The 25,377-nt window shown below is 42.3% G+C and overlaps 1 protein-coding gene across 3 annotated transcripts; it reads right to left on the reverse strand.

Annotated features, from left to right (window-relative positions):
• Positions 1 to 20,555: 20,555 nt before the first annotated feature.
• On the reverse strand, positions 20,556 to 23,043 carry LOC128263867 (piggyBac transposable element-derived protein 3-like). 3 transcript variants are annotated; one of them, XR_008268552.1, is made up of 3 exons: positions 22,794 to 23,043; positions 21,893 to 22,716; positions 20,556 to 20,946 (listed from the first exon to the last, which is right to left on the reverse strand). XR_008268552.1 is itself a non-coding variant. In XM_052999138.1 (3 exons), the coding sequence occupies exons 2-3, from the start codon at positions 22,650 to 22,652 to the stop codon at positions 20,767 to 20,769; spliced, it is 1,821 nt and encodes a 606-aa protein (XP_052855098.1). In that variant the 5' UTR covers positions 22,653 to 22,716; positions 22,794 to 23,043; the 3' UTR covers positions 20,556 to 20,766. The 3 variants fall into 3 exon arrangements, 2 of the variants coding, with proteins under 2 accessions (XP_052855098.1, XP_052855099.1); XM_052999138.1 differs by having other exon boundaries at positions 20,556 to 21,827; XM_052999139.1 differs by lacking the exon at positions 22,794 to 23,043 and having other exon boundaries at positions 20,556 to 21,827; positions 21,893 to 22,742.
• Between the last annotated feature and the right edge of the window lie 2,334 nt (positions 23,044 to 25,377).

The following is a 25,377-nucleotide window of genomic DNA, read 5'->3' on the forward strand; positions in this document are numbered from 1 at the left end:
TTAAATTGTATCAAAATCGGACGACTATATCATATAGCTCCCATAGAAATAATAAAAATATATAAAATAACTAATTATTGAGCTGCAAATCATCATAGCTTCAATGTTTTTAGACATATACGCAAGTAAATTATAATTTTAATGTTTTCAAAAATCTATTAATTGTGAACCGGCTTGAGGTCAGGATGTTGAAAAAATAACACAAGTTTTTATTTTTGGTTATTTGTCAATATATTTCGGATGCTCTTCGGCAACCGTCTTCAGGACAACTATAAAATATTTTAATATTCTTAACAAACAGAAAAAACAATTTACATTTGACATACATTTAATTTACACGTCTGCGTCCGGTGACGTGGAGTTGTTAACTAGTCCTTCCCTAGTAAATGTCTATATAAATGAGCGCAATTGTCAGTGTCCGTTTTGTTTTTCATCCGTATACAGACATACGGATGAACTACAAAACGGGTGTTTTTATGATATGTAGCATTTCTATTGTGAAACAGACAAAGGTAACAAAACGGTAGCTATGAACAAATATGACTACAACCAAAAAATGAAGGACATTTTAAAGGATATGAACACATACAGGACGTTAAGGAAAGACCCCACTTCTAGACTACAAACAAAAAATAACGAAATAGTGAAAATAGTGGACAAACTATCAAAAATGGAACTTATCTCAAGGATCGAAAGAAATAAGTTGACAACCACCACAGCATTACCACCACGAATATATGGACTACCCAAAATTCATAAAGAAGGAACCCCTCTCCGATCAATCTGCTCCTCCATCGGATCACCATCCTATGCACTATGCAAATACATAATTGATAATAACATCAAAAATTCAGAAGAATTGAAAGACAAAATCGACAACACATATATTGGCGACGATGTAAGATAAATTTCATTTGACGTAATTTCATTATTTTCGAGTATACCGACAGATCTAGCCCTGGATATAATTAAAAACAAATGGACAATTATACAAAAACATAATAAAATGTTGTATTAAAGAATACAGATATTTCAAATTTAAAAAAAAATTTTAACACACAATTAAAAGGAATGCCTATAGGATCGCCAGCCTCGCCGGTCATTGCAGATATTGTAATGGAAACTCTCCTGGACAACACGTTAAAAATAACAAAGACGACCTCTAAGATTACTGATAAAATACGTAGATGACCTGTTCGCAATCATTCAAGAGGATGACATTAAAACTACACTGACCATGCTCAACTCTTTCGCCAATAATATTAAATTTACAATGGAACTAGAAAAAAACGATCAATTAGCTTATTTGGACTCAGTAATAATTAGACGTGGAAACAGATTAAAATTAAAATGGTACAAGAAACCAATTGCGTCCGGACGAATCATCATTTTAACTCCAAACACCCAAAACAAATGATAATAAATACAGCTAGAAGCTGTTTACAGAGAATGCTCAAAATTTCAGACACGGATTACCACGAAGAGACGACTCAGGAGATAAAATCAATGTTAACAGACAATGATTTCCCAAAACACATAATAAAAACATTATTATCGGAACACAAAACAACAAAACAAAACAGCGTCAAAAGCAATAAAATCACAAAAACAATGTCAATGTCCTGGCATTATCCGAACGTGTAGCGAAATCCAAAACATTAAGTAGCGAAGGAAAACATAAATATCGCATATAAACCGGACCACATATTAAAATCTATATACAACAGAACAAAATCTAAGATAAATGAAATTGACAAAAAAGACGTGATATATAAAATACCGTGTAACGGCAACAACAACGAAATATGCAACGTGATATAGATAAACAACAAAATCGAAATTAAAAACTAGTCTAGCACAGCATAAATCGGACTTCAAAGCTAGACACCATACGAACGCGCAAAAAACAGCACTCATGTCCCACTGTGCCAAGAATAATCACTCACCGAACTTCGAAGAGGCGAGTATATTATCACAAGAACAACACTATGCCAAACGATTCACCATAGAAATGCTACATATCATAAAAACACCTACAGACATACGGATGAACTACAAAACGGACACTGACAACTGCGCTCATTTATATAGACATTTACTAGGGAAGGAAAAATTAGTTAACAACTCCACGTCACCGGACGCAGACGAGTAAATTAAATGTATGTCAAATGTAAATTGTTTTCTGTTTGTTAAGAATATTAAAATCGTTTTTATTATTTTATAGTTGTCCTGAAGACGGTTGCCGAAGAGCATCCGAAATATATTGACAAATAACCAAAATTAAAAAATTGTGTTATTTTCTCAACATCATGACCTCGAGCCGGTTAACAATTAATATACTTTGAAAAGGTCGCCAAAACCAACTAGTTTTTAAAAATGTTGAATTCTTGCAATAGCTGCAAGGGTATATGAACTTCGGCTTGCCGAAGTTTGCTTTCTTTCTTGTTTTTAAATTATCTCTAAACTTTTTAAAGATCGGAATATCAGGGCTACTAGCTATTTGCTTGATCTTGGTTTCAAAATCAGCTTTAGGGACCAATTCATAAACATGATGACGACAAGCGAAAAGCAAAAGTTCTCGTTCTAAGGTCTGTTCCAAAATAGCACAAGCTCCATTGAAACGACCAGTATTCGATGCAGTTCATTATTTGTACCTCATTGTGTAGGTTCCAGTCAAAAAAAGTAGTTGTGATTGCTTTGCCCTGATCTTTTCCAGAAGAACTCTCAAGTTTTGGTACTGCAAGAAGCTGTTCTCTACCATCAAATGAATCAGTGATTGGCAACATCCAATCCGTCTAATAATTTCATGCCAATGGATTCTGACGATGTCAGGTATATTGTTTTAAAATTCAGTTTTAATTGCTTCTGCCCTTGATTTTCTAGCCTCTGACTCGATGATTTGTTAATAGGAAAATCCTCGCTGCTCATATCAAGCGCTTTTACTACCGCCTGAAGAATGTACACGGAGTCTCTTATACTCAACTGGCATCGATCTAAAGCTGCGACAAGTTTAGGTATGATGAGATTCTTTCTACCTCTTTTTAAACATTTTTCAGAGCAAGCAACGTCTAGCAAAACCAGTTCAGGATTTATAAATTCTTCGTCCGATTTTTCCGAATACTGTAAGTTGCTTAGTATAGAAGTAGATGCAAAAGCCAATAGCTATCTTTGCTTTACATGCCTTTCCTCTTCTTTCAATCGTGTTAAGGAACCGGGGTAAGAAATAAAACACGAAAGAAATAGATGCAATAACCAGAGACAGAAGACACTGTGAAGTGCAGGTGGCGAAACACCGAAATTGGCCAATACAGTAACCAGCGAATTGGTCAGAGTAAGCAATTCATAAGACTATACAGCAGGCAATAGGTGTACGCAGAAATTAATATGAAGCCTTGCAGAATCCAGAAGTGGGCCATTAAGCCAGAAAAAGGGGAAATGCTGTACCTAAGTGGGAACACTTAGATGACCCGGAAGCAGTACCACCGGTATAAAAGAGCCCCCACCTTAGGTTCGAGCAGACACAGTCCAAGATAATTGCGAATCGGGCAGTCATAGTCCAAGATAATTGGGAATCGGGAGTCGAGACAGAAACGACCGCGAAACCGCGGCAAAAACAGTAATCGCGGAGGACCTATCCGAGTGATCGAATTTAGAACCCGATAGAAATATTATTTTTTTTTTTTTTTAAATATGCATTTTATTTATTGAATCTTCTAAGGCTCTAATAACTATTGCTGAGCTGGAAGGTCATTTCGTTGCAATCGGGTCCGGTTGAAACCCCGGCTAGGCCCCTGGCGAGCTGGTTTGGATGAAAAGTTAGCTTGGTGTGGTAGGACGCCTTTTGCTTTGAAATTTCATCTTTTACGGGTAGAATGCCAAGATCTCTGTGGATGTTGTCGTTCTGAACATACCAAGGTGCCCCAGTGATAGTTCTCAGGACTTTTGTCTTTATCGTCTGCGAATGTAGAAGTAGTTAGCTGCTCGTTCGTGGGAATATCTGCGGTGTAGAGGAGAAATAGAGTTGGACCAAGGGCGCTACCTTGACTAACTCCAGCCTCTATCGTGTAATCGTCGGATATTGTAGTGTTGCATCTCACGGCGAAGGCTCTGTTGTAAGGGTACGATTCAAGTATCCTGTGAGTGTTTTCCGACAGTAACATTCTGATTTTATGCATAAGGCCATCGAGCCAGACTCGGTCGAAAGCCTGCGCAACGTCAAGGAATACCGCACTGCAGTATTCCCGAAGCTCGAATGCAGTTCGTATTTCTGTTGTTAATCTATTGACTTGTTCTATTGTTCCATGGCTTTCTCGAAAGCCAAATTGATGTGCCGGAATAACGTTGTGCTCTTTCAGATGTGGGATTTTGCGCGTCAGAAGGAATTTTTCGTGCAGTTTTGACAGACACGAGAGTAAACTTATCGGTCTATATGAAGCTGGTATTGTGTGATCTTTTCCTGGCTTTGGGATCATTATGATTACCGACTTTTTCCATTTTTTTGGGAAGTAGCCAAGTAGTGTAATCCCGTTAAAGAGTTTACAAATTACCTCAACTGCACAGTTTGGGAGTTCAGTTAGCATCTTAGGAGTTATTAGATCACCTCCTGGGCCCTTTTTTGTTTTTAATTGCTCGCTGATGACTTTTGCAACTTCGTTTGGTTGAAACAGAATTGGCGCCGTCTCAGTTACAATTTGAATTGACGGCGAGGGTAGTGTGAATGAGTTATTTGCAGGGTTTGGCTGAAAAACATTTCGAAGGTGTACATTAAATGTACAAGCTCTGTCTTTGTCGCTTTTGTCCCAGCTGCCTGAAGAGTCTCTTATGGGAGTTACTGTTTCGGCCGCCGCACTTAGATTTGGATGGGCCCTCCACAAGGGATGCTTGGTGCTGGTGGGTAAAAGTTTCTCAATGTACTGGCGTTGTGCTTTTTCTTCTTCGTGCCTTAGAGCCCTGGTAAGTCTGCGACCAGCTTCCTTAAGACTATGTTTTGAGGATGGCGATCTGCTGGTTTGCCAAGCACGCCTCAAACGTCTTTTCTCCAAAACAAGCTGTTCGATTTCAAGGTTAGTTTTGTGTTGGTGTGTGTGCCCATCCCTCCCTTGCGGTGTAGAGACTTTGGCTGCTGCGACGAGTACAGCCTCCAGTGCATTGGCATAGCAGTCGATGTCCTCCTTGAAGTTGAGCTGTGAAGTTAGTTCGATGTGGGAACTTACGTACTTTTTGAACTTCAGCCAGTTGGTTCGATGCGACGTCAGCCTGCAAGGGTGCTCGATTAATTCCGGGCTTTGAAGAAGAGTTATTAGCACTGGTGAGTGGTCTGATGATAGATCGAAAAGCGATTTTGCAGATATTAGATTGCGAGGAATGTTTTTTGTCACACCAAAATCAATTAAATCAGGTAGTTTCCTAGGATCTGTAGGCCAGTATGTAGGACTGCCTGGAGAAACGTAGTCCAGTTTGTTGCATGTTTTGATGTGTTCATTATATAGTTGCCTTCCTTTGGGGGTCACAAGGCGGGATCCCCAGTGTGTGTGCTTGGCGTTGTAATCATCTGCTGCTATAAATCGCTCTCCAAGTGAATTGTAGAAGTCCATGAATTGGTCTTCGGAGACTGTAAAGCGGGGTGGGCAGTAGACAGCGGCAATGGCAAGGTTGCAGTTGCCCAATTGTAATTTTAACGATGTTGCTTGCAGATAATTTTTTGCAAACCGTTGGTGAAAGTGGTATTTGATGCGGTCTCTTATTAGGATGCCGGTTCCGCCATGTGCTTCACCATCTGGATGATCGGTGCCGTAGAACGTGTATCCCCGTATTTGAAAGCTATATTTGGTGGTGAGATGCGTTTCTGCCATGATGGTTTTCATGAAGGACATAAATTCCATCATATTTTGTTCCAAAGTTATCATCATAGTTTCCAAGTTATTTTGTGGCTGCCCCATGGCCTGCTGTATGTTATCAATTTTCGGGTCTATGTGAGCTGTGCCTGATCTTAGAGCACTGGCGTAGGAAATTCTGTTGGTGGTAATTGAAGGGCCAAATGATGACCTGGCTGCTTTTGCGAAGAAAAATTCGGGTGTCGTTTGTGATTTCATGTAAATGTTCTGGCGTGCCGATGTCGCTCGTTGCATCCGACTTTTCAGCTCCTTGTAGACTGGACAGCCTCTGTAGTTTGCTGTTTGGTTTCCTTGGCAGTTTACACACTTTTTAGTGAGAGAGTCTTCCTTGTTGGCAGGGCAGGGTTTGGAGCCGTGGCAGTTTCAACAAGCTACACAAACTGACCTAAGGGTGCAGTAAGCCCTGGTGTGTCCGTATTCCTGGCAGTTTGTGCATTGCACTGGCCCGTTCCGTTTGTGCGGCTCTTCTACTGTGATCCTACGGTGCAGGAGGTACTGCAACTTGTAGATTGGGTGCATTGCGTTTTTTTTCAAAGTTCTGCTGTCTGGTTCCAGCTCGAATTTGAAAAGTGGTTGCGGCTTCTTGTTTTTGTTCATAATGTTTATAACATTTTTGGCGCAGAAACCGTTTTCTTTTAAAGCCTCTATAATTTCGGAGGTCACATCGGGTTCTATTCCCTTGAGCACATCTTGTAAGCCTTTGCAACTTTTCAGCTGGTACGTGTAGAAATTCTTTTTAAAATCGTTTAAGTACTTCGACACTGCTCGGAAATCTTCTTCTGTTTGGTTTGGTTTCGGTTATATTCCCTTTCATAAGCGGAATAACATGAAAGTTATCCTTTCCGACAAGCTCAACTATTTTATTGACTAGGACGTTGGAGATCTTCTCCCGAACAAAGATAGGTGGTGGCTTAAGTTTATTTGGGGCTAGTTCTTCAGACTCTGTTTCAGGCTCCGCCAGAATGGAAAATCTATTTTCTTTAATGGACCGAGATTTTCAGGGCCTTTGTTGGTACGGTTTATTTTGGGCATATTGCCGTCCGATTTTTTTGGGGGTGTTAGCTTGCGCTTGGAAATATTAATGTAGCGATCCATGCCTGTCTGCATGGCCGAACCCGCCTGCGGAATTGTCAATTCACCTACCGTAGCTTTGTTTTTGCCGTTTGACCCGATTTTTGCACTTAGTTGTGTTGTTGCTTTACCCGCGACAGAGACCGTAGTTACTGTGTTAAGAATACACGTCCACACGCGACCGGAGCTTATATAAATGTTTCCTTTCGTTCTTGAATCAAATACATTCGAATTTACCCTACTTTTGACATCGTTCGTTCTTGATTTGACATCGAAATTCTGGATTTTTTCTATGAGTGTACAACCAAAAAATGAAGGACATATTAAAGGATATGAACACATACAGGACATTAAGGAAAGACCCCACCTCTAGACTACAAACAAAAACAAGAAAGAAAGCAAACTTCGGCAAGCCAAAGTTCATATACCCTTGCAGCTATGGCAAGAATTAAACATTTTTGAAAATTAGTTGGTTTTGGCGACCTTTCCAAAGTATATTAATTGTTAACCGGCTCGAGGTCAGGATGTTGAAAAAATAACACAATTTTTATACCCTTGCAGAGGGTATTAAAATTTCAGTCAGGAGTTTGCAACGCAGTGAAGGAGACATTTCCGACCCTATAAAGTAGATATATTCTTGATCAGCATCACTAGACCAGTCGATCTAGCCATGTCCGTCTGTCCGTCCGTTTCTACGCAAACTAGTCTCTCAGTTTTAAAGCTATCTGAATGAAACTTTCCCAAAAGTTGTCTTTCTATTGCAGGTAGTATATAAGTCGGAACGAGCCAGACCGGACGACTATAGCATATAGCTCCCATAGGAGCAATCGAAAAAATAAATAAAAAAAATGATAACTTTGCTGCTTTTTACTTTTTTTTAAGTTCTTCGACATATAGTAATGGTTAAATATTTCAGAATTACGGTTTAAATTGTATCAAAATCGGACGACTATATCATATAGCTCCCATAGAAATAATAAAAATATATAAAATAACTAATTATTGAGCTGCAAATCATCATAGCTTCAATGTTTTAGACATATACGCAAGTAAATTATAATTTTAATGTTTTCAAAAATCTATTAATTGTGAACCGGCTCGAGGTCAGGATGTTGAAAAAATAACACAAGTTTTTATTTTTGGTTATTTGTCAATATATTTCGGATGCTCTTCGGCAACCGTTTTCAGGACAACTATAAAAAAATAAAAACGATTTTAATATTCTTAACAATTTACATTTGACATACATTTAATTTACACGTCTGCGTCCGGTGACGTGGAGTTGTTAACTAGTCCTTCCCTAGTAAATGTCTATATAAATGAGCGCAATATCAGTGTCCGTTTTGTAGTTCATCCGTATGTCTGTAGGTGTTTTTATGATATATAGCATTTCTATGGTGAATCGTTTGGCATAGTGTTGTTCTTGTGATAAGATACTCGCCTCTTCGGAGATCGGAGAATGATTATACTTGGCACACTGGGACATGAGTGCTGTTTTTTGCGCGTTCGTATGGTGTCTAGCTTTGAAGTCCGATTTACGCTGTGCTAGTCTAGTTTTTAATTTCGATTTTGTTGTTGTTGTTGCCGTTACACGGTATTTTATATATCACGTCTATTTCGTCAATTTCATTTATCTTAGATTTTGTTCTGTTGTATATACTTATGTTTTCTTTGTCGTAGCATTCCGATTTCGCTACACGTTCGGATAATGCCGGGACATTGACATTGACATATATTTTTTGTTTTTATTGCTTTTAACGCTGTTTTGTTTTGTTGTTTTGTGTTCCGATAAAAATGTTTTTATTATGTGTTTTGGGAAATCATTGTCTGTTAACATTGATTTTATCTCCTGAGTCGTCTCTTCGTGGTAATCCGTGTCTAAAATTTTGAGCATTCTCTGTATACAGCTTCTAGCTGTATTTATTATCATTTGTTTTGGGTGTTTGGAGTTAAAATAATGATTCGTCCGGACGCAATTGGTTTCTTGTACCATTTTAATTTTAATCTGTTTGCACGTTTAATTATTACTGAGTCCAAATAAGCTAATTGATCGTTTTCTTCTAGTTCCATTGTAAATTTTATATTATTGGCGAAAAAAATGAGCATGGTCAGTGTAATTTTAATGTCATCCTCTTAAATGATTGCGAACATGTCATCTACGTATTCTGTCAGTAATCTTGGAGGTCGTCTTAGGTTTTCTAACGTGTTGTCCATTACAATATCTGCAATGACCGGCGAGGCTGGCGATCCCATAGACATTCCTTTTAATTGTGTGTAAAAATTGTTTTCAAATTTGAAATATCTGTTGTCATCTACGTATTCTGTCAGTAATCTTGGAGGTCGTCTTAGGTTTTCTAACGTGTTGTCCATTACAATATCTGCAATGACCGGCGAGGCTGGCGATCCCATAGACATTCCTTTTAATTGTGTGTAAAAATTGTTTTCAAATTTGAAATATCTGTTTTCTTGAATACAAAATTGTATTATGTCCATAAATTTTGTTTGCGGTATTTTACTGTGTTTTTGTATTATTGTCCATTTGTTTTTAGGTATATCCAGGGCTAGATCTGTCGGTATACTCGGAAATAATGAAATTAGGTCAAATAAAATTAATCTTTCATCGTCGCCAATATTTGTGTTGTTGATTTTGTCTTTGAATTCTGTAACGTACACACCTAGACAGTGTAGTTAAGTTCCAAACCCGAGTGGCAACGCTAGCCGATGTTTAGTGAGTAATAGAAAATACTAGAAATTAAGGAATATACCAGAAATCCGAGAAAAAGGGAGCGTGGGGGAGGTGGTCATACGCCGATCGGGCGAGCGGTCTCTTGTGTCGGAATGGTAAGACGGGGCGGACGTGACTCTCGCCGTAATTTTCCGTGTAATCCGAGTAACGCCTCGACCGCGCGAAGGCACGCGACCAGTGAATAAGTGGACTGGTCAGTGTTTTGAGGTTAGTGTACATAAAATTCCTCCCCGTTAAGCAAAGACGGAGGAGGATAGTAGATAAATAAAAATAATCTAGAAAAAATAAAAAGAGGAAGTAAAAAGTGAAACCCCCGTTTGTGATTCTTTTTATTCGTAGTCGATTAGTAGCTTCTCTCCTCGTAGCTTTTGAGACCTGTACGCGGACATCCGGCCCGTCTGGTCTAGTATCTTAGCCTCCCTCATAGTAGTATTTGAGACCTGCACGTGGACACCCGTCCCGTCTGGTCTAGTATCTTATATTCCCTCCTCGTAGCGCATGCGACCGGCACGCGGACACCCGGCCCGTCTGGTCTAGTACCCTAGCTTTCCTCCACGTAGCGCATGCGACCGGCACGCGGACACCCGGCCCGTCTGGTCTAGTAACCTAGCTTTCCTCCTCGTAGCGCATGCGACCGGCACGCGGACACCTGGCCCGTCTGGTCTAGTACCCTAGCTTTCCTCCTCGTAGTGCGTGTAACCTGCGCGCGGACACCATTCCCGACTGGTCGATCATACCGCCATCCCTTTTTCCCTTCAATCCCCCCACGTCCGACAAATTCTACCCGGCTTGGCCTTGGAAAACGACTTGCGCGTGACGTCACCTGCCGGCCCCACTCTCGCGAAATAGTGTCCTGGCTTGGCCTCGCCCGAAGGTCCAGCTCGGTGGATTTTGGGGCTCCGGCACGCAGAAAACACTTACGTGCCCCTATCGCGGAAGTGACCAGTGAGATCACCCGGCGTTCCCACCCTCGTGAAATCGTTCGCCTGGCTTGGCCTCGCCCCAAGGTCCAGCCCGTTGGATTTTTAACTCCGGAGCAAGATACGGCGCGATCAACTCCGACATTACTCACTCTCTCTCGACGTCCATGAGAACCTTCGGCGTGACCCCCCCAAACGACTCATTCACTCGTTGAATGAAACTCTCTAGTCCGGTGTTTCGGTGATTTACAAATTTCTTGTAAAGGACTCGTGGATCTGACTGAGATCTGTACCCCGGCCAGAGAGCATCCTTACAAGTGGCGCCCGAGCAGGGATAATCATCCTAGTGGCTTAAAGACCCACTGAAGAAAAAGAAGGGAAGAGTCACCCGAACCACTCACATCCGATCTCCGGAAGGACCTAGAAGACTTGAGAAGGAAGTTAACACCAAACTAAATCGATGAGGACAACAAACAATGAGTAACCCCAAGGAATCCGACGGTGAGTACGAAGAAGCCGATTTTATTAAGAATCCAGGTATAGGAGTCCGCTGGATATACGCTCGCCCAAAAGACGAACTCAGCTCTCTCGCCCTCTCGCCGACGGTACCGTCGAGGAGACCAGGAAGGCATTCGCCAGCCTTGTCAACACAGGGTCGTTTCCACAGAGTGTGTGGGACCGACTGGCTCAGTTGCAGGAGCAATATAGCAGCCGGGCCCCAATTCCGAATCCTTCAGGAAGGAACGGTGAGGCGGGACAAATCATGGAATCCCTCACCATTCCCATGACTTCCGGAGCTACATCGATCGGGACTTCAGCCCGCCATCGAGGGATTCACCCAGGATCGACGCACGACACCTGGATGCCACCAGTAGACGCCCGCTTACCCGCCGATCTTCAAGGGCGAGACACACGGAGCAGCACGGCTCCCACTCAACATCTGCTCCCCGAGAAGATGCAAAAATGGAATTTACGGTTCGATGGGAGTTCGGATCCGTTGACTCTCATCGCCGCGCTCGAAGAAAAGATGACGACGTACAGGATAAACCCAGAGGACGTACCCCGCGCTATGTCCGAGATCTTGGAGGGCCCAGCGGCAAAGTGGTTTCGCACGAGCCACCTACAGTCGGCCTCATGGGGAACTTTCAGGAGGGAATTCCTCGACTTCTTCCTACCACCTCGATATTTCGAGCGGTTGGAAGATGAGATACGGACCCAAGTGGAGCGGATAGGGGAGCCTTTCAAGACCTACTTGATCGAGCTCAGAACCAAGATGCAGCAAGCCGGTTATCGAGAAGAGGAAGAATTGTACCGAGCATACGAAAAAATGGCTCCAGAATACCGGCTATATATTAAACGCAGTGAATTCGTGACTTTGACACAGTTGACCCATATGGCCACAGAATATGAGAGTGTCAAACAACTCGAGACGACTCGACGCGAGCCAAGAGCGACCATGGACAGGAACCAAGAAGAGCCTCAACTTCGCCGAACGCCGAACCCATTCCGGAATCCAGTTAGTTAAACGCAGACAGGACACGTGACCCACCAGATGATCGGTCTAGGAACCCCTCGAGTGGACATACAGCGGGCTTGTAATCGCTGTGGAGAGAACGGACATTTCCAACGGAACTTCCCCAACCCACGTCGGGAATTCTGTTGGGACTGTGGGCGAACAGGAGTATTAACTATAGACTGTTGCCGTCGAAATGGGTCGGGAAACGGGGAACGCCTCCGCCGAAACCCGGGTGCGGCGGAGACGAACAGAGCAGTAACCCGACTCCAGTAAATCCCCCGTTAAGGTTACACGGCGGGTTCATCACAGCAGCGATAGAAGTCGGAGGACAACGGGTGGACGCCACCATTGATACAGGGGCATCGAGGAGTTTCGTCAGCGAAAGTTTTACTCGCCTGGCCGCGAGTGCATGCGAGTTACAGGATGTTGTCACTAGAATAGCGTTGGCCGACCGGTCATGTCTGGATGTGACGAAGCCCTGGCAAACCTCGGTTACGTTGGCCGGCACTACGGTACTCTTACTTCTGTTAGTAATGCCCACGATGCTAGATCGCGTAATACTTGGGATGGACTTCCTCAAAGTAACGGGAACTCAGGTGCGATGTGGTCAAGCTACCCTCGACTTGCAAAATAAATCCCAAGCGGTAGGAGACCCTCTCTTACAGCCAGTACTTATAAAGACGCGAGGCAGCCAGGAGGAAACGGTTGAGGTTGGGGCCCATTTGGGAACTGCCAGGCCAGAAGAAGAAGAGGCACCCAGTCCTATTCCTACGCGAGCTACGACCCCGAACATCGACGCCGGCGCGCCCATTAGGATGAGGACGGTAGAAAACGACGAGCAGTGACAGAGCACACTATTGAGTCCGGCGCAACAAAGCTTCATCGATCGGGAACTGGCCTTATTCGAAAAGCTGCATGGGGTGTCTCACGTCGCCGAGCACACTATCGTCATGCGCGACGATAAGCCCGTAAAACAAAGGTATTATCCCCGGAACCCCGCAACATGTAATCGATGCCCAAGTAGACGAACTGCTCCGTGACGGAGCCATCGAACCTTCCAGAAGCCCGCACACCGCTCCCATCGTATTGGTCAAGAAGAAGACTGGCGATTGGCGCATGTGTGTAGACTACCTTCAGTTAAACGCACACTCAGTGCCCGACACCTACCCAGTCCCGAGAATCAATCACATTCTGGAGAAATTACGCCACGCCCGATACATCTCCACGTTGGACTTGAAGCACGGCTATTGGCAAATACCCATGGCTAGGGATAGTCGCCAATATACAGCATTCACGGTTCCTGGGAGAGGATTGTACCAATGGAAGGTCATGCCCTTTGGGCTGCATTCTGCCAGTGCCACGTTTCAACGCGCTCTGGATAGTGTAATTGGTGTGGAGATGGAACCGGTCGCCTTCGCTTATCTAGACGATATTATTATCATAAGCGCGACAGAAGAACAGCACTTCACTCATCTGTCGGAAGTTTTCCGCAGATTGCGGGCGGCGAATTTAAGGATAAATCCAAAGAAGTGTTGCTTCTTCAAGCAGAGACTCGTTTACCTCGGCCACGTTATCAGCAGTGACGGAATTCAGTCTGATCCAGAGAAGGTGTCTGCGATCAACGGGCTAAAGGCCCCCTCTAACTTAAAGGAACTCCGTCAATGGGTCGGGATGGCCTCGTGGTATCGGCGATTTGTTCCTAGCTTCGCGACTATCGTGCAACCGATGACTGCGCTACTAAAGAAAGGACGGAAGTGGACCTGGGGACCAGAACAGCAAGCCGCCTTGGAAGAAATTAAAAGTTGCCTGTCTACTGCTCCCGTATTAGGTTGTCCGGATTTCGACCAGAAGTTCATTTTGCAATCAGACGCGAGTGACGTCGGCTTGGGTGTAGTTTTATCACAGGGCTCCAAAAGTCAAGAAAAGGTCATCGCATACGCTAGCCGCCGACTAACCCCCGCGGAACAGAACTACACTTCCACGAAGAAAAAGTGTCTGGCCATAATCTGGGCAATCAGAAAGATGTGGTGCTACCTGGAAGGGTACCGATTCGAGGGCGTTACTGACCATCTAGCTCTCAAGTGGCTAAATTCTATTGAGAGCCCTTCCGGCCAAATAGCGCGTTGGGCGCTAGAATTGCAGCAATTCCAATTACGCTATCGACGAGGGAAATTGAACGTCGTGGCGCTGTCGAACTCGAGGACCACTGCGACTGGTTCAAAAGGATGAAAGACCAAATACATGAGGAACCCGAGAAGTTCGCCGACTACATGATCGAAAACGACCAGCTCTACAGGAACATGGGCTACCGAGCTGACGATGAAGACTACTCTCCGTGGAAGCTCTGTGTGCCCACTTCCCGTAGACGCCGCGTCTTACGTGAGTGCCACAGTTCCCCGACCGCAGGACACTTGGGAGTCCGAAAAACGATCACTCGTCTGACCCAGAGGTATTTCTGGCCCGGTATTTATCGCGACGCGAAACGCCATGTTCGCCATTGTGAATCTTGTCAAAAGTTTCAGACGGAACAGACCAAAGCGGCAGGTAAGATGCTAACCCGGGTCGTCAGTGAACCTTTCGACATTCTCTGTGCGAACTTTGTAGGACCACTACCCCGGTCGAAACAAGGAAATACTATGCTCTGGTGTTTCACGACGTATTCTCGAAATGGGTAGAACTGATCCAACTCCGGAAAGCTACCGCAGCTCAAGTGCAGAAAGCGTTTCGGGAACGCATACTTGCACGAGTGGGCATTCCCCGGAAGTTCGTATGCGACAATAGAACCCAATTCACAAGCCGGGTCCTAAAGGACTATTTCACCAAGCTCGGCGTAAAAATCCAGTACACGGCTCCATATTGTCCACAGGAGAATCCCACAGAAAGGACCAACCGCACTGTGAAGACGCTGATATCCCAGCTGTCGGAAGGCGACCAGAGTTCGTGGGATAATATGTTGCCAGAGATATCCCTCGCGATCAATAGCAGTATTTCGGATTCGACGGGGTATAGCCCCGCGTTCCTAACTCAAGGACGGGAACCACGCTTGCCTGCGATGCTGTTTGACGAACTCACCCCCGGATCGGCGGTCGTGCATACAGGTCCTAAAGACAAATCGTCTCACCTCAAAGGAATCTTCGACATCGTACGAGCGAATCTTCAGCGAGCGTCTCAAGACCAGGCGAGACATTATAACCTAACCTCCCAAGTCCGGCCGCGGACGCCGAGTCCGCATAGCCATAGGAGGCGACGGACTCCGGTTCATCGTCACCATCAAGAGTGACGGTCGCCTCTTTATCGCCCCACGGGAAAAAAGGGGGGGTGTAACGTACACACCTAGACGGTGTTCCATACAATTTTTGGTAGTGTGTAAGGTTATAGGTGTAAACGACTTATCATGAATAATAAATATTAAGTAAGTAGTATGTAAGGTTATAAGTGTAAGCGACGCATAATGGATAATAAATACTAAGTTAAAACCGAATATTAAGCAACGCTAGCCGATATTTAGTGTGTAATAGAAAATACTTGAAATTAAGGAATATACCAGAAATCCCGAAAGCGAGAAAAAGGGAGCGTGGGGGAGGTGGTCATACACCGATCGGGCGAGTTCCCTTGTGTCGGAATGGTAAGACGGGGCGGACATGTCTCCCGCAGTAATTTTCCGTGTAATCCGAGTAACGCCTTAACCGCGTGACGGCACGCGACCAGTGAATAAGTGGGCTGATCAGTGTTTTGAGATTAGTGTACATAAAATTCCTCCCCGTTAAGCAAAGACGGTGTAGCGGACTCGGAGGAGGATAGTAGATAAATAAAAATAATCTAGAAAAAAATAAAGAGAAGAAGTAATAAGTCAAACCCCCGTTTGTGATTCTTTTTATTTATAGTCGATTAGTAGCTTCTCTCCTCGTAGCTTTTGAGACCTGTACGCGGACATCCGGCCCGTCTGGTCTAGTATCTTAGCCTCTCTCATAGTAGTATTTGAGACCTGCACGTGGACACCCGTCCCATCTGGTCTAGTATCTTAGATTCCCTCCTCGTAGTAAATGCGACCGGTACGCGGACACCCGGCCCGTCTGGTCTAGTATCCTAGCTTCCCTCATCGTAGTATTTGAGACTCGCACGTGGACACCCGTCCCGTCTGGTCTAGTATCTTAGATTCCCCCCCTCGTAGCGCATGCGACCGGCACGCGGACACCTGGCCCGTCTGGTCTAGTACCCTAGCTTTCCTCCTCGTAGCGCATGCGACCGGCACGCGTTCACCCGGCCCGTCTGGTCTAGTACCCTAGCTTTCCTCCTCGTAGTGCATGTAACCTGAGCGCGGTCACCATTCCCGACTGGTCGATCATACCGCCATCCTTTTCCCTTCAATCCCCCCACGTCCGACAAATTCTACCCGGCTTGGCCTCGCCCGAAGGTCCAGCCCGGTGGATTTTTGGGCTCCGGTACGTGGAAAACGACTTGCGCGTGACGTCACCTGCCGTCCCCACTCTCGCGAAATAGTGTCCTGGCTTGGCCTCGCCCGAAGGTCCAGCTCGGTGGATTTTGGGCCTCCGGCACGCAGAAAACGACTTACGTGCCCCAATCGCAGAAGTGACCAGTGATATCACCCGGCGTTCCCACCCTCGTGAAATCCTGCGCCTGGCTTGGCCTCGCCCCAAAGTCCAGCTCGTTGGATTTTTAACTCCGGAGCAAGATACGGCGTGATCAACTCCGACATTACTCTCTCTCTCTCTCGACGTCCATGAGAACCTTCGGCGTGACCCCCCCCCCCCCCCCCCCCCCAAGCGACTCATTCACTCGTTGAATGAAACTCTCTAGTCCGATGTTTCGGTAATTTACAAATTTCTTGACTGAGATCTGTACCCCGGCCAGAGACCATCCCTACAATTCTTCTGAATTTTTGATGGAGTCTATTGTTATGTTTTTATACCCTTGCAGAGGGTATTATAATTTCAGTCAGAAGTTTGCAACGCAGTGAAGGAGACATTTCCGACCCTGTAAAGTATATCTATTCTTGATCACCATCACTAGACCAGTCGATTTAGCCATGTCCGTCTGTCCGTCCGTCTGTCCGTCTGTCAGTCCGTTTCTACACAAACTCTCAGTTTTAACGCTATCTGCATGACACTTTCCCAAAAGTTGTCTTTCTATTGCAGGTAGTATATAAGTCGGAACGAGCCGGATCGGACGACTATAGCAAATAGCTCCCATAGGAACAATCGAAAAAATAAATACAAAAAAATTGTTTCTTCTTCTTTCTTCGACTTATAGGAATGGTTAAATATTTCAGAATTATGGTTTAAATTTCATCAAAATCGGACGACTATATCATATAGCTCCCATAGAAACAATCGGACAAAAATACAAAAAAAAATTAACTTTGCTGTTTTTTAATTTTTTTTTTTAAGTTCTTCGACATATAGTAATGGTTAAATATTTTAGAATTACGGTTTAAATTTTATCAAAATCGGACGGCTATGTCATATAGCACCCATAGAAATAATAAATCATCGTAGCTTCAATGTTTTTAGACATATACGCAAGTAAATCACAATTTTTATGTTTTCAAAAATGTATTAATTGTTAACCGGCTCGAGGTCAGGATGTTGAAAAAATAACACAACTTTTTAATTTTGGTCAATATTTCGGATGCTCTTCGGCAACCGTCTTGAGGACAACTATAAAATAATAACAACGATTTTAATATTCTTAGTTGTTGTTGTTACCTAATTTTTCCTTCCCTAGTAAATGTCTATATAAATGAGCGCAATTGTCAGTGTCCGTTTTGTAGTTCATCCGTATGTCTGTATACGGAGGAACTACAAAGCGGGTAATTATGATATGTAGCATTTCTATGGTAAATCAGACAAAGGTAACAAAACGGTAGCTGTTCATAGCTGACCAAAGATGACTACAACCAAAAAATGAAGGACATATTAAACGATATGAACACATACAGGACACTAAGGAAAGACCCCACCTCTAGACTACAAACAAAAAAAATAACGAAATAGTGGACAAACTATCAAAAATGAAACTTATCTCAAGGATCGAAAGAAATTAGTTGACAACCATCACAGCATTACCACCACGAATATATGGACCAACCAAAATTCATAAAGAAGGAACCCCTCTACGACCAATCTGCTCCTCCATCGGATCACCATCCTATGCACTATGCAAATACATAATTGACATATTAAAAAACATAACAACAGACTCCAAATATAACATAAAAATTCAGAAGAATTCAAAGACAAAATCAACAATACATATATTGGCGACAATGAAAGATTAATTTCATTTGACATAATTTTATTATTTCCGAGTATACCGACAGATCTAGCCCTGGATATAATTAAAAACAAATGGACAATAATACAATAACACAGTAAAATACCGCAAACAATATTTATGGACATAATAAAATGTATTTAAGAAAACATATATTTCAAATCTGAAAACAATTTTTACACACAATTAAAAGGAATGCCTATTGGATACGTAGATGACCTGTTCGCAATCATTCAAGAAGATGACATTAAAACTACACTGACCATGCTCAGCTCTTTCGCCAATAATATAAAATTTACAATGAAACTAGAAGAAAACGATCAATTAGCTTATTTGGACTAGTAGTAATTAGACGTGCAAACAGATTAAAATTAAAATGGTACAAGAATCCAATTAAGTCCGGACGAGTCATAAATTTTAACTCCAAACACCCAAAACAAATGATAATAAATACAGCTAGAAGATGTATACAGAGGATGCTCAAAATTTCAGACACGGTTTACCACGAAGAGAAGACTCAGGAGATAAAATCAATGTTAACAGACAATGATTTCCCAAAACACATAATAAAAACATTATTATCGGAACACAAAACAACAAAACAAAACAGCGTTAAAAGCAATAAAAACAAAAAATATATGTCAATGTCAATGTCCCGGCATTATCCGAACGTGTAGCGAAATCGGAATGCTACGACAAAGAAAACATAAGTATCGCACGTAAACCGGACCACACATTAAAGTCTATATACAACAGAACAAAATCTAGGATAAATGAAATTGACAAAAAAGACGTGATATCAAAAATACCGTGTAACGGCAACAACAACGAAATATGAAACGTGATATATATAGGAACAACAAAATCGAAATTAAAAACTAGACACCACACGAACGCGCAAAAAACAGCACTCATGTCCCGCTGTGCCAAGAATAATCGCTCTCCGAACCTCGAAGAGGCGAGTATCTTATCACAAGAACAACACTATGCCAAACGATTCACCATAGAAATGCTACATATCATAAAAACACCTACAGACATACGGATGAACTACAAAATGAACTATTGACAATTGCGCTCATTTATATAGACATTTACTAGGGCAGAAAAATATTAGTTATCAACTCCACGTCAACCGACGCAGACGTGTAAATTAAACTTATGACAAATGTAAATTGTTTTCTGTTTGTTAAGAATATAAAAATCGTTGTTATTATTTTATAGTTGTCCTGAAGACGGTTGCCGAAGAGCATCCGAAATTCATTGACAAATAACCAAAATTAAAAAATTGTGTTATTTTCTTAACATCCTGACCTCGAGCCGGTTAACAATTAATATACTTTGGAAAGGTCGCCAAAACCAACTAGTTCTCAAAAATGTGTAATTCTTCCAATAGCTGCTAGGGTATATGAACTTCGGCTTGCCGAAGTTTGCTTTCTTTCTTGTTTATATCTAGATGTAAGTTTATTTCGCTCCCCATTTTTCGTTTCATAAACAACTTTTCCTTCATGATAATCTTTTTCATTTCTGTTCCCGTTATATGTTTCCTACATTCTTAACTGTGTATTTTTTTAAAATAAGGGGAACGTTATCGTGCTTAATTTTATTATAAAGGATTTCAAAAGGTTTTTGGTTTTTTGTGGAATGAATGGTCTGATTATATTTTTAAGCGGCTTTTATTACTATTTCCGAATAGTCAGTTAAATTGAACTCTTCTTTTATGCAGCGAACTATTTCCGTTAATGCCGAGTGTGCTCTTTCAACTTGTCCACTTGAAGTAAATGATTTAATAGGGGCTTCCCCAATTGGAATTTTTATTGGGTGCATGTTATATTTGTTTTCGTTACAAAATACACAATTTTTAATATATTCTTTCAAATTCTTAAAACATTTTGGCCAATAATATAATCTTCTGATTTGCATGTAATTTCCCTTTAGCCCTCTATGAGCTCGACTGTATGTTTCTTCTATTATTAGAGCTTTATCTTCGTCGTTTCTTGTAAAAAGAAATGGGTTTGTAAAATATTTTTTAAAGGTAATTGAATTGGTATAAAACCCTCTAAGGTACAATGAATTCCTACCGTTATGTTAGGTGGAAGATACTCTCTTAACCCTTTCGACCCCAACTTTTTCCCTGTCGAAAAAAAAATATTTTTTTTTTTGTATTCTGTTTGTATTGGGCCAAGCAGTATTTGAGTAAAGTTTGAACTCCCCACCCCCACTAGTTTGGGCGCTACCGGATGTTGCTTGTGGGCAACGTTGGGCCATAGTGTATATTAAAGAATACATTTTTAGTTGATGGTTATTTTTGTTTATTTTCAATTTTTAAGTATGGTAAGACATAAAACAGTTTTTATTGTTGTTACAGCATAGGTGTACTTTACATTTAATACATTTTGACATTGGGGTTCCTGTCTTACACAGTCTGCAACGCCCTTTTTCAGTAAATACCACCCAATGTTCCATGCAATCGTAACGCATAGAATTTGTAGGATTTGGCTGAAACTTGTATTTTTTGGATTGATTGGAAGACACACTGCTAGTTGGAGAACCCAAAGATATTATTGAGTTTTCTCTTTGCATATTTGATGGCCGACCCCTCTTTTTTTCAAATGAAGTAGAGTAAGTACATTGTAGCAGCTCATGAGCAACTTCCATTTGAAATTTGATGAGCGGTATATACTTTTGATTTGGGTTTAGAAAATGAAAATTTTTTCTATACAGCAGCCATGCATTTGTCATTGATGTTCCCAAGCACCAATAAAAAATTCTAATGTACCACTTTCTTGAACGGTGGTTTATTTTATATAGCTCCATAAGCATGTCCGCTAAGTCTACTCCTCCCATACCCTTGTTATAAGAGCCTACGATAGCAGGCCTTACAACATCAATGTAAACTTTTTCTTTAGGACTCCATCGTTTGCACATTCCAACTGGCTGATGGTCTTCATACGAAGATAGTAGTTGAACCGACTTATTATCAAACCATTTGACGCATATCAGATTATTGTTTACTTCATATTTTGTATCAAATGATCCTCTTCCACGTTTTTTCAATTCTGCATCTGAAAGAAGTCTACAGCTGCTTATGCGGTTTTTGCGGATAGTTCCGGTTGCAAATATGCCATTTTCCTTCAATGCAACCAAGAGACTAACTGACGTAAACCAATTGTCAAAATACAGCTTGAAAGGTTTGCCTTTGGGAAGACCTTTTGATAAGTATAATACCACATCTGAAGATATTCCCAATCCAAAGTTTGGGCAAGTGCCTTCGCCAACATACAGTGTGAAGTCATAAACTAATCCAGATGTTCCAGCGCGCGTACACATTTTTAAACCCCATTTGTGAGGCTTAGCTGGGTTGTATTGCTTATAAGACGATTGGCCTGACAAAAAATTAAAATTGAATTAAAATTAAAATTAAATTTTAATAAAATTTAAATCTGAATACCTTTGTACGCAATGATTTGCTCATCAACGCTTTGATGTTCTTCTTGGGGTAGTTTACCAAAACTTTTTTTGAGAATGTCAAGTAAAGGGCGTATTTTGTACAGTTTATCATAGTTCAAATCACCTTTTTTTAGTTGTTTTGTATTATCGTTGAAATGTAAACATTGTTTGATTTTTTCAAACTTTCCTCGTGGCATTGCATCCGATATAGCAGAAAGCTTGTATTCTTTTGACCAAGCCATTTTAAATTGAGGTACTTTTATGACACCCAAGTACAATAAAATTCCGATATACCTTTTTATTTGATCTCCAGTACATTGCAGCTCTATGCCGTGCTCTTGCAACCCATACAAATTAGTTTGATTTGTAATTAAATCAATAACATTATTGTCAAAAAAGCTGCAGAAATACTCTACAGGGGTCTTCACTTCATCGATTTGGCGATTACTATCTTCTTCCCAAATACACCCTGGAGCTTGAAATGGCCTATTTCTCCACTTAAGTGTTTTGGGATCAACTTTTTCAAAGCAATTATCAGCCACAACACTATTTTCTTGAATGCTTTTTTCATCAATCAAATTTTCAATATGCTCAAATTCTATTGATTCTCCCCTTTCCAATATACTTTTTAAATTATTCTCCAACATTCCAGAGATGTCTTCCATTTCATCACCACTTTCTTCGTCACTGGAGACATCCCAATCGAAGTTGACAATTCTCTCAATATCATCATTTGATAAACCTTTTTCTTTTGGTCTCATATTTTGGTGGTGCAATGGCCCAAGGTTGCTCACAAGCAACTTTATTACTTTGAAAATTCCTCAGCTGTTTTTTAATAGAAATCAATTAGATTGAACTACAACATGCATTAAAGAATTCATTTATTAACAAATTTCACTCACATTCTTCAACTTTTAATGCGTAATTAAAAAGTAAATCACTTTCTTTTCAATATACCTCACAATACAACAATCACTTTTTACGCGAGGCACGTCCAGCACATTCCAAATAATTTCGTCAAATGATGCGCAAACTAGAATTTTTTTGCTTACATTCTAAGTATACACATCAAAGCACCGTTATCTCGAAGAATAAGCAGACAAAAACAAAAGCACCGACTACCGATAGCCGTTAAACTTTTGAAATTGCTCACAGGCAACTATATAGATATTAAATTTTCTGGTGTGTCAAATTCAATTTAATGTCGTGTCCTGCCAAAAATTTTCAGTGACTTATGTATTTTAAACAACAACTGTTATTAACAACGGTACCTCCCCGTTGTTAATAACAGTTGTTGTTTAAAATGATTTAACGGTTTACGGCCTCTTGTATTACATTTTAAAAACTCCTTTGTGTTTTGGTCTGTGTCTGACTGGTCTGTTTGTTCTAAGTCGCTGTTGGTTATAATATATATCTTTCTTTAAAAGAATACCATCATTTCATTTTTACTTAGGGATTTTTATCCGAAATCGTGAAAGAATAAGATTGGTGGTCAGTTTGAATTTCTATACCAATTACTCCGTACAAATAATTTCTTAAATTTTATAATGCCCATACTATGGCAAGCAATACTGTTTTGTTTGTAGCGTAAAACTGCTCGGTTTTGTTAAGTGTTTTAGAAATACACGTAATTGGTTTATTATCTTGTGATATTACCGCCCCGATAGCTACGTCTGATGCGACTGTTGTAAAAGTGAATTTTTTTCAATAATCTGGTTGCACTTGAAAAATTTAATACTATTTTGTATTAACAACGCGAAAACTTTGTGAACGCAGTAGTTCGAGACGATTTTAATTTGTGAAAAATTGTGAAACTATGTCGAAAGCGCGACGAAAAGGAGTGGCTACGATGATGTTCGATGGATCACTAACAATTATATTTCAATAATTTCTCTTAGAACCTAACTTATGCTACGGTGGCGAGAGACGGGGCGAATTCGCAAGAGCGAACAGACGAAAGCTTTATTGGCTCCCGCTCTCGCCCTACAACTAGTGATTTAAATACAAGCGCTGAGTGCGCAAACACCGCCCCCTCTGAAGGGACGACGTCCTTCAGCCAGAACGGGCAACAGGGCCAGTCGGTGGACAGCTCGCCGATAATCGCCGTCCTGCGTCCTGACGTCCGCCACGCGAACCTTGCTATCGGCGCCGGCGTGCACCGCTACCACTCGTCCGATCCTCCACTGCTGGGGCGGAAGATTGTCTTCTGCGACGACGACGAGCGCTCCCACGACGAGGTTGGGCTCCCCCTGGTGCCACTTGGACCGCTGCTGGAGGCTGGAGATGTACTCCCGGGACCATCGCTGCCAGAACCTGTGCCTGAGAGACGAGACACCTCGCCATCGTCGCAAGCAGGTCAGGCTGATCTGGTCCGGGAGCGCCGCTGATGGTGGGGCCAGAAGAGGGCCGCCGATGAGCAGATGCCCGGGGGTCAGGGCCTCGCCGTCGTTCGGGTCGCTGCTTAGAGCGCCGAGGGGCCTGGAGTTGAGCACGGCCTCCACGCTGGTGAGCAGAGTTCCGAGCTCCTCCGCGGTCAAGAGGTCTTGGCCTACCGTCCGAAGGAACAGGTGCTTTGCAGACTTCACACCTGCCTCCCATAGTCCGCCGAAGTGCGGTGCTCTGGGCGGTATGAACGCAAACTCGCATCCTTTTTTTGATGCGAATGTTTCGATACCGCCCCCCTGCTCCTCCAGACGGGCTCGGAACTCTCTCATGTGGCGATCTGCGCCGACGAAATTGGTGGCGTTGTCGCACCACACCTTCTCCGGAATCCCGCGACGACTCACGAACCTTTGAAATGCCAACAAGAACGCATCAGTGGTTAGGTCAGACACTAATTCTAAGTGGACCGCTTTGGACGCAAAACAGACGAACAAGGCCACGTACGAATTGTACGGTGGCTTACCACGGATACGATACGTTGTGCTGAAGGGACCACAAAAATCAACGCCACAAATATTGAACGGGCGGAGAGCTCGAAGTCTATCTGCTGGCAAGTTTCCCATAATTTGCGTCAAAAGTTGCGGCTTACAGCGAAAGCAGCGCATGCACGACCGAACTGTTCGTCGGCAGACTTCTTGAGCATTAACTAGCCAGATTTTCTCGCGCAGACGACTTACGAGAGCTCGTGGGCCAGCGTGACAGTTCGTAACGTGCAGGTATGACACATAGGATCTGACGAACTGTGAGCTTTTAGACAGCAACAACGGGAATTTGGCTTCGTACGGGATAGGAGCATTCAATAACCGACCCCCAACTCGTAGCAATGTCGAGGAGCACCAATCCGATTTATTTTCCTGAAGAAAAGGGTTTAACTTTTGAATATTCGTTGCTACCGGTTTATTCTTCCGAATTTTACTTATGTCGTCCCTGAACTCGTGAAATTGGACAACTTCGACAATTTTATCAAAAGCGAAATCCAGTTCTCTTGGCGAAATACTTTTTTCAAAGGGCTTCGACACCTTTCTGCACCTTTGAATAAAACGA

Source organism: Drosophila gunungcola, unplaced genomic scaffold, assembly GCF_025200985.1.
Source record: "Drosophila gunungcola strain Sukarami unplaced genomic scaffold, Dgunungcola_SK_2 000024F, whole genome shotgun sequence".
Taxonomy (NCBI): domain Eukaryota; kingdom Metazoa; phylum Arthropoda; class Insecta; order Diptera; family Drosophilidae; genus Drosophila; species Drosophila gunungcola.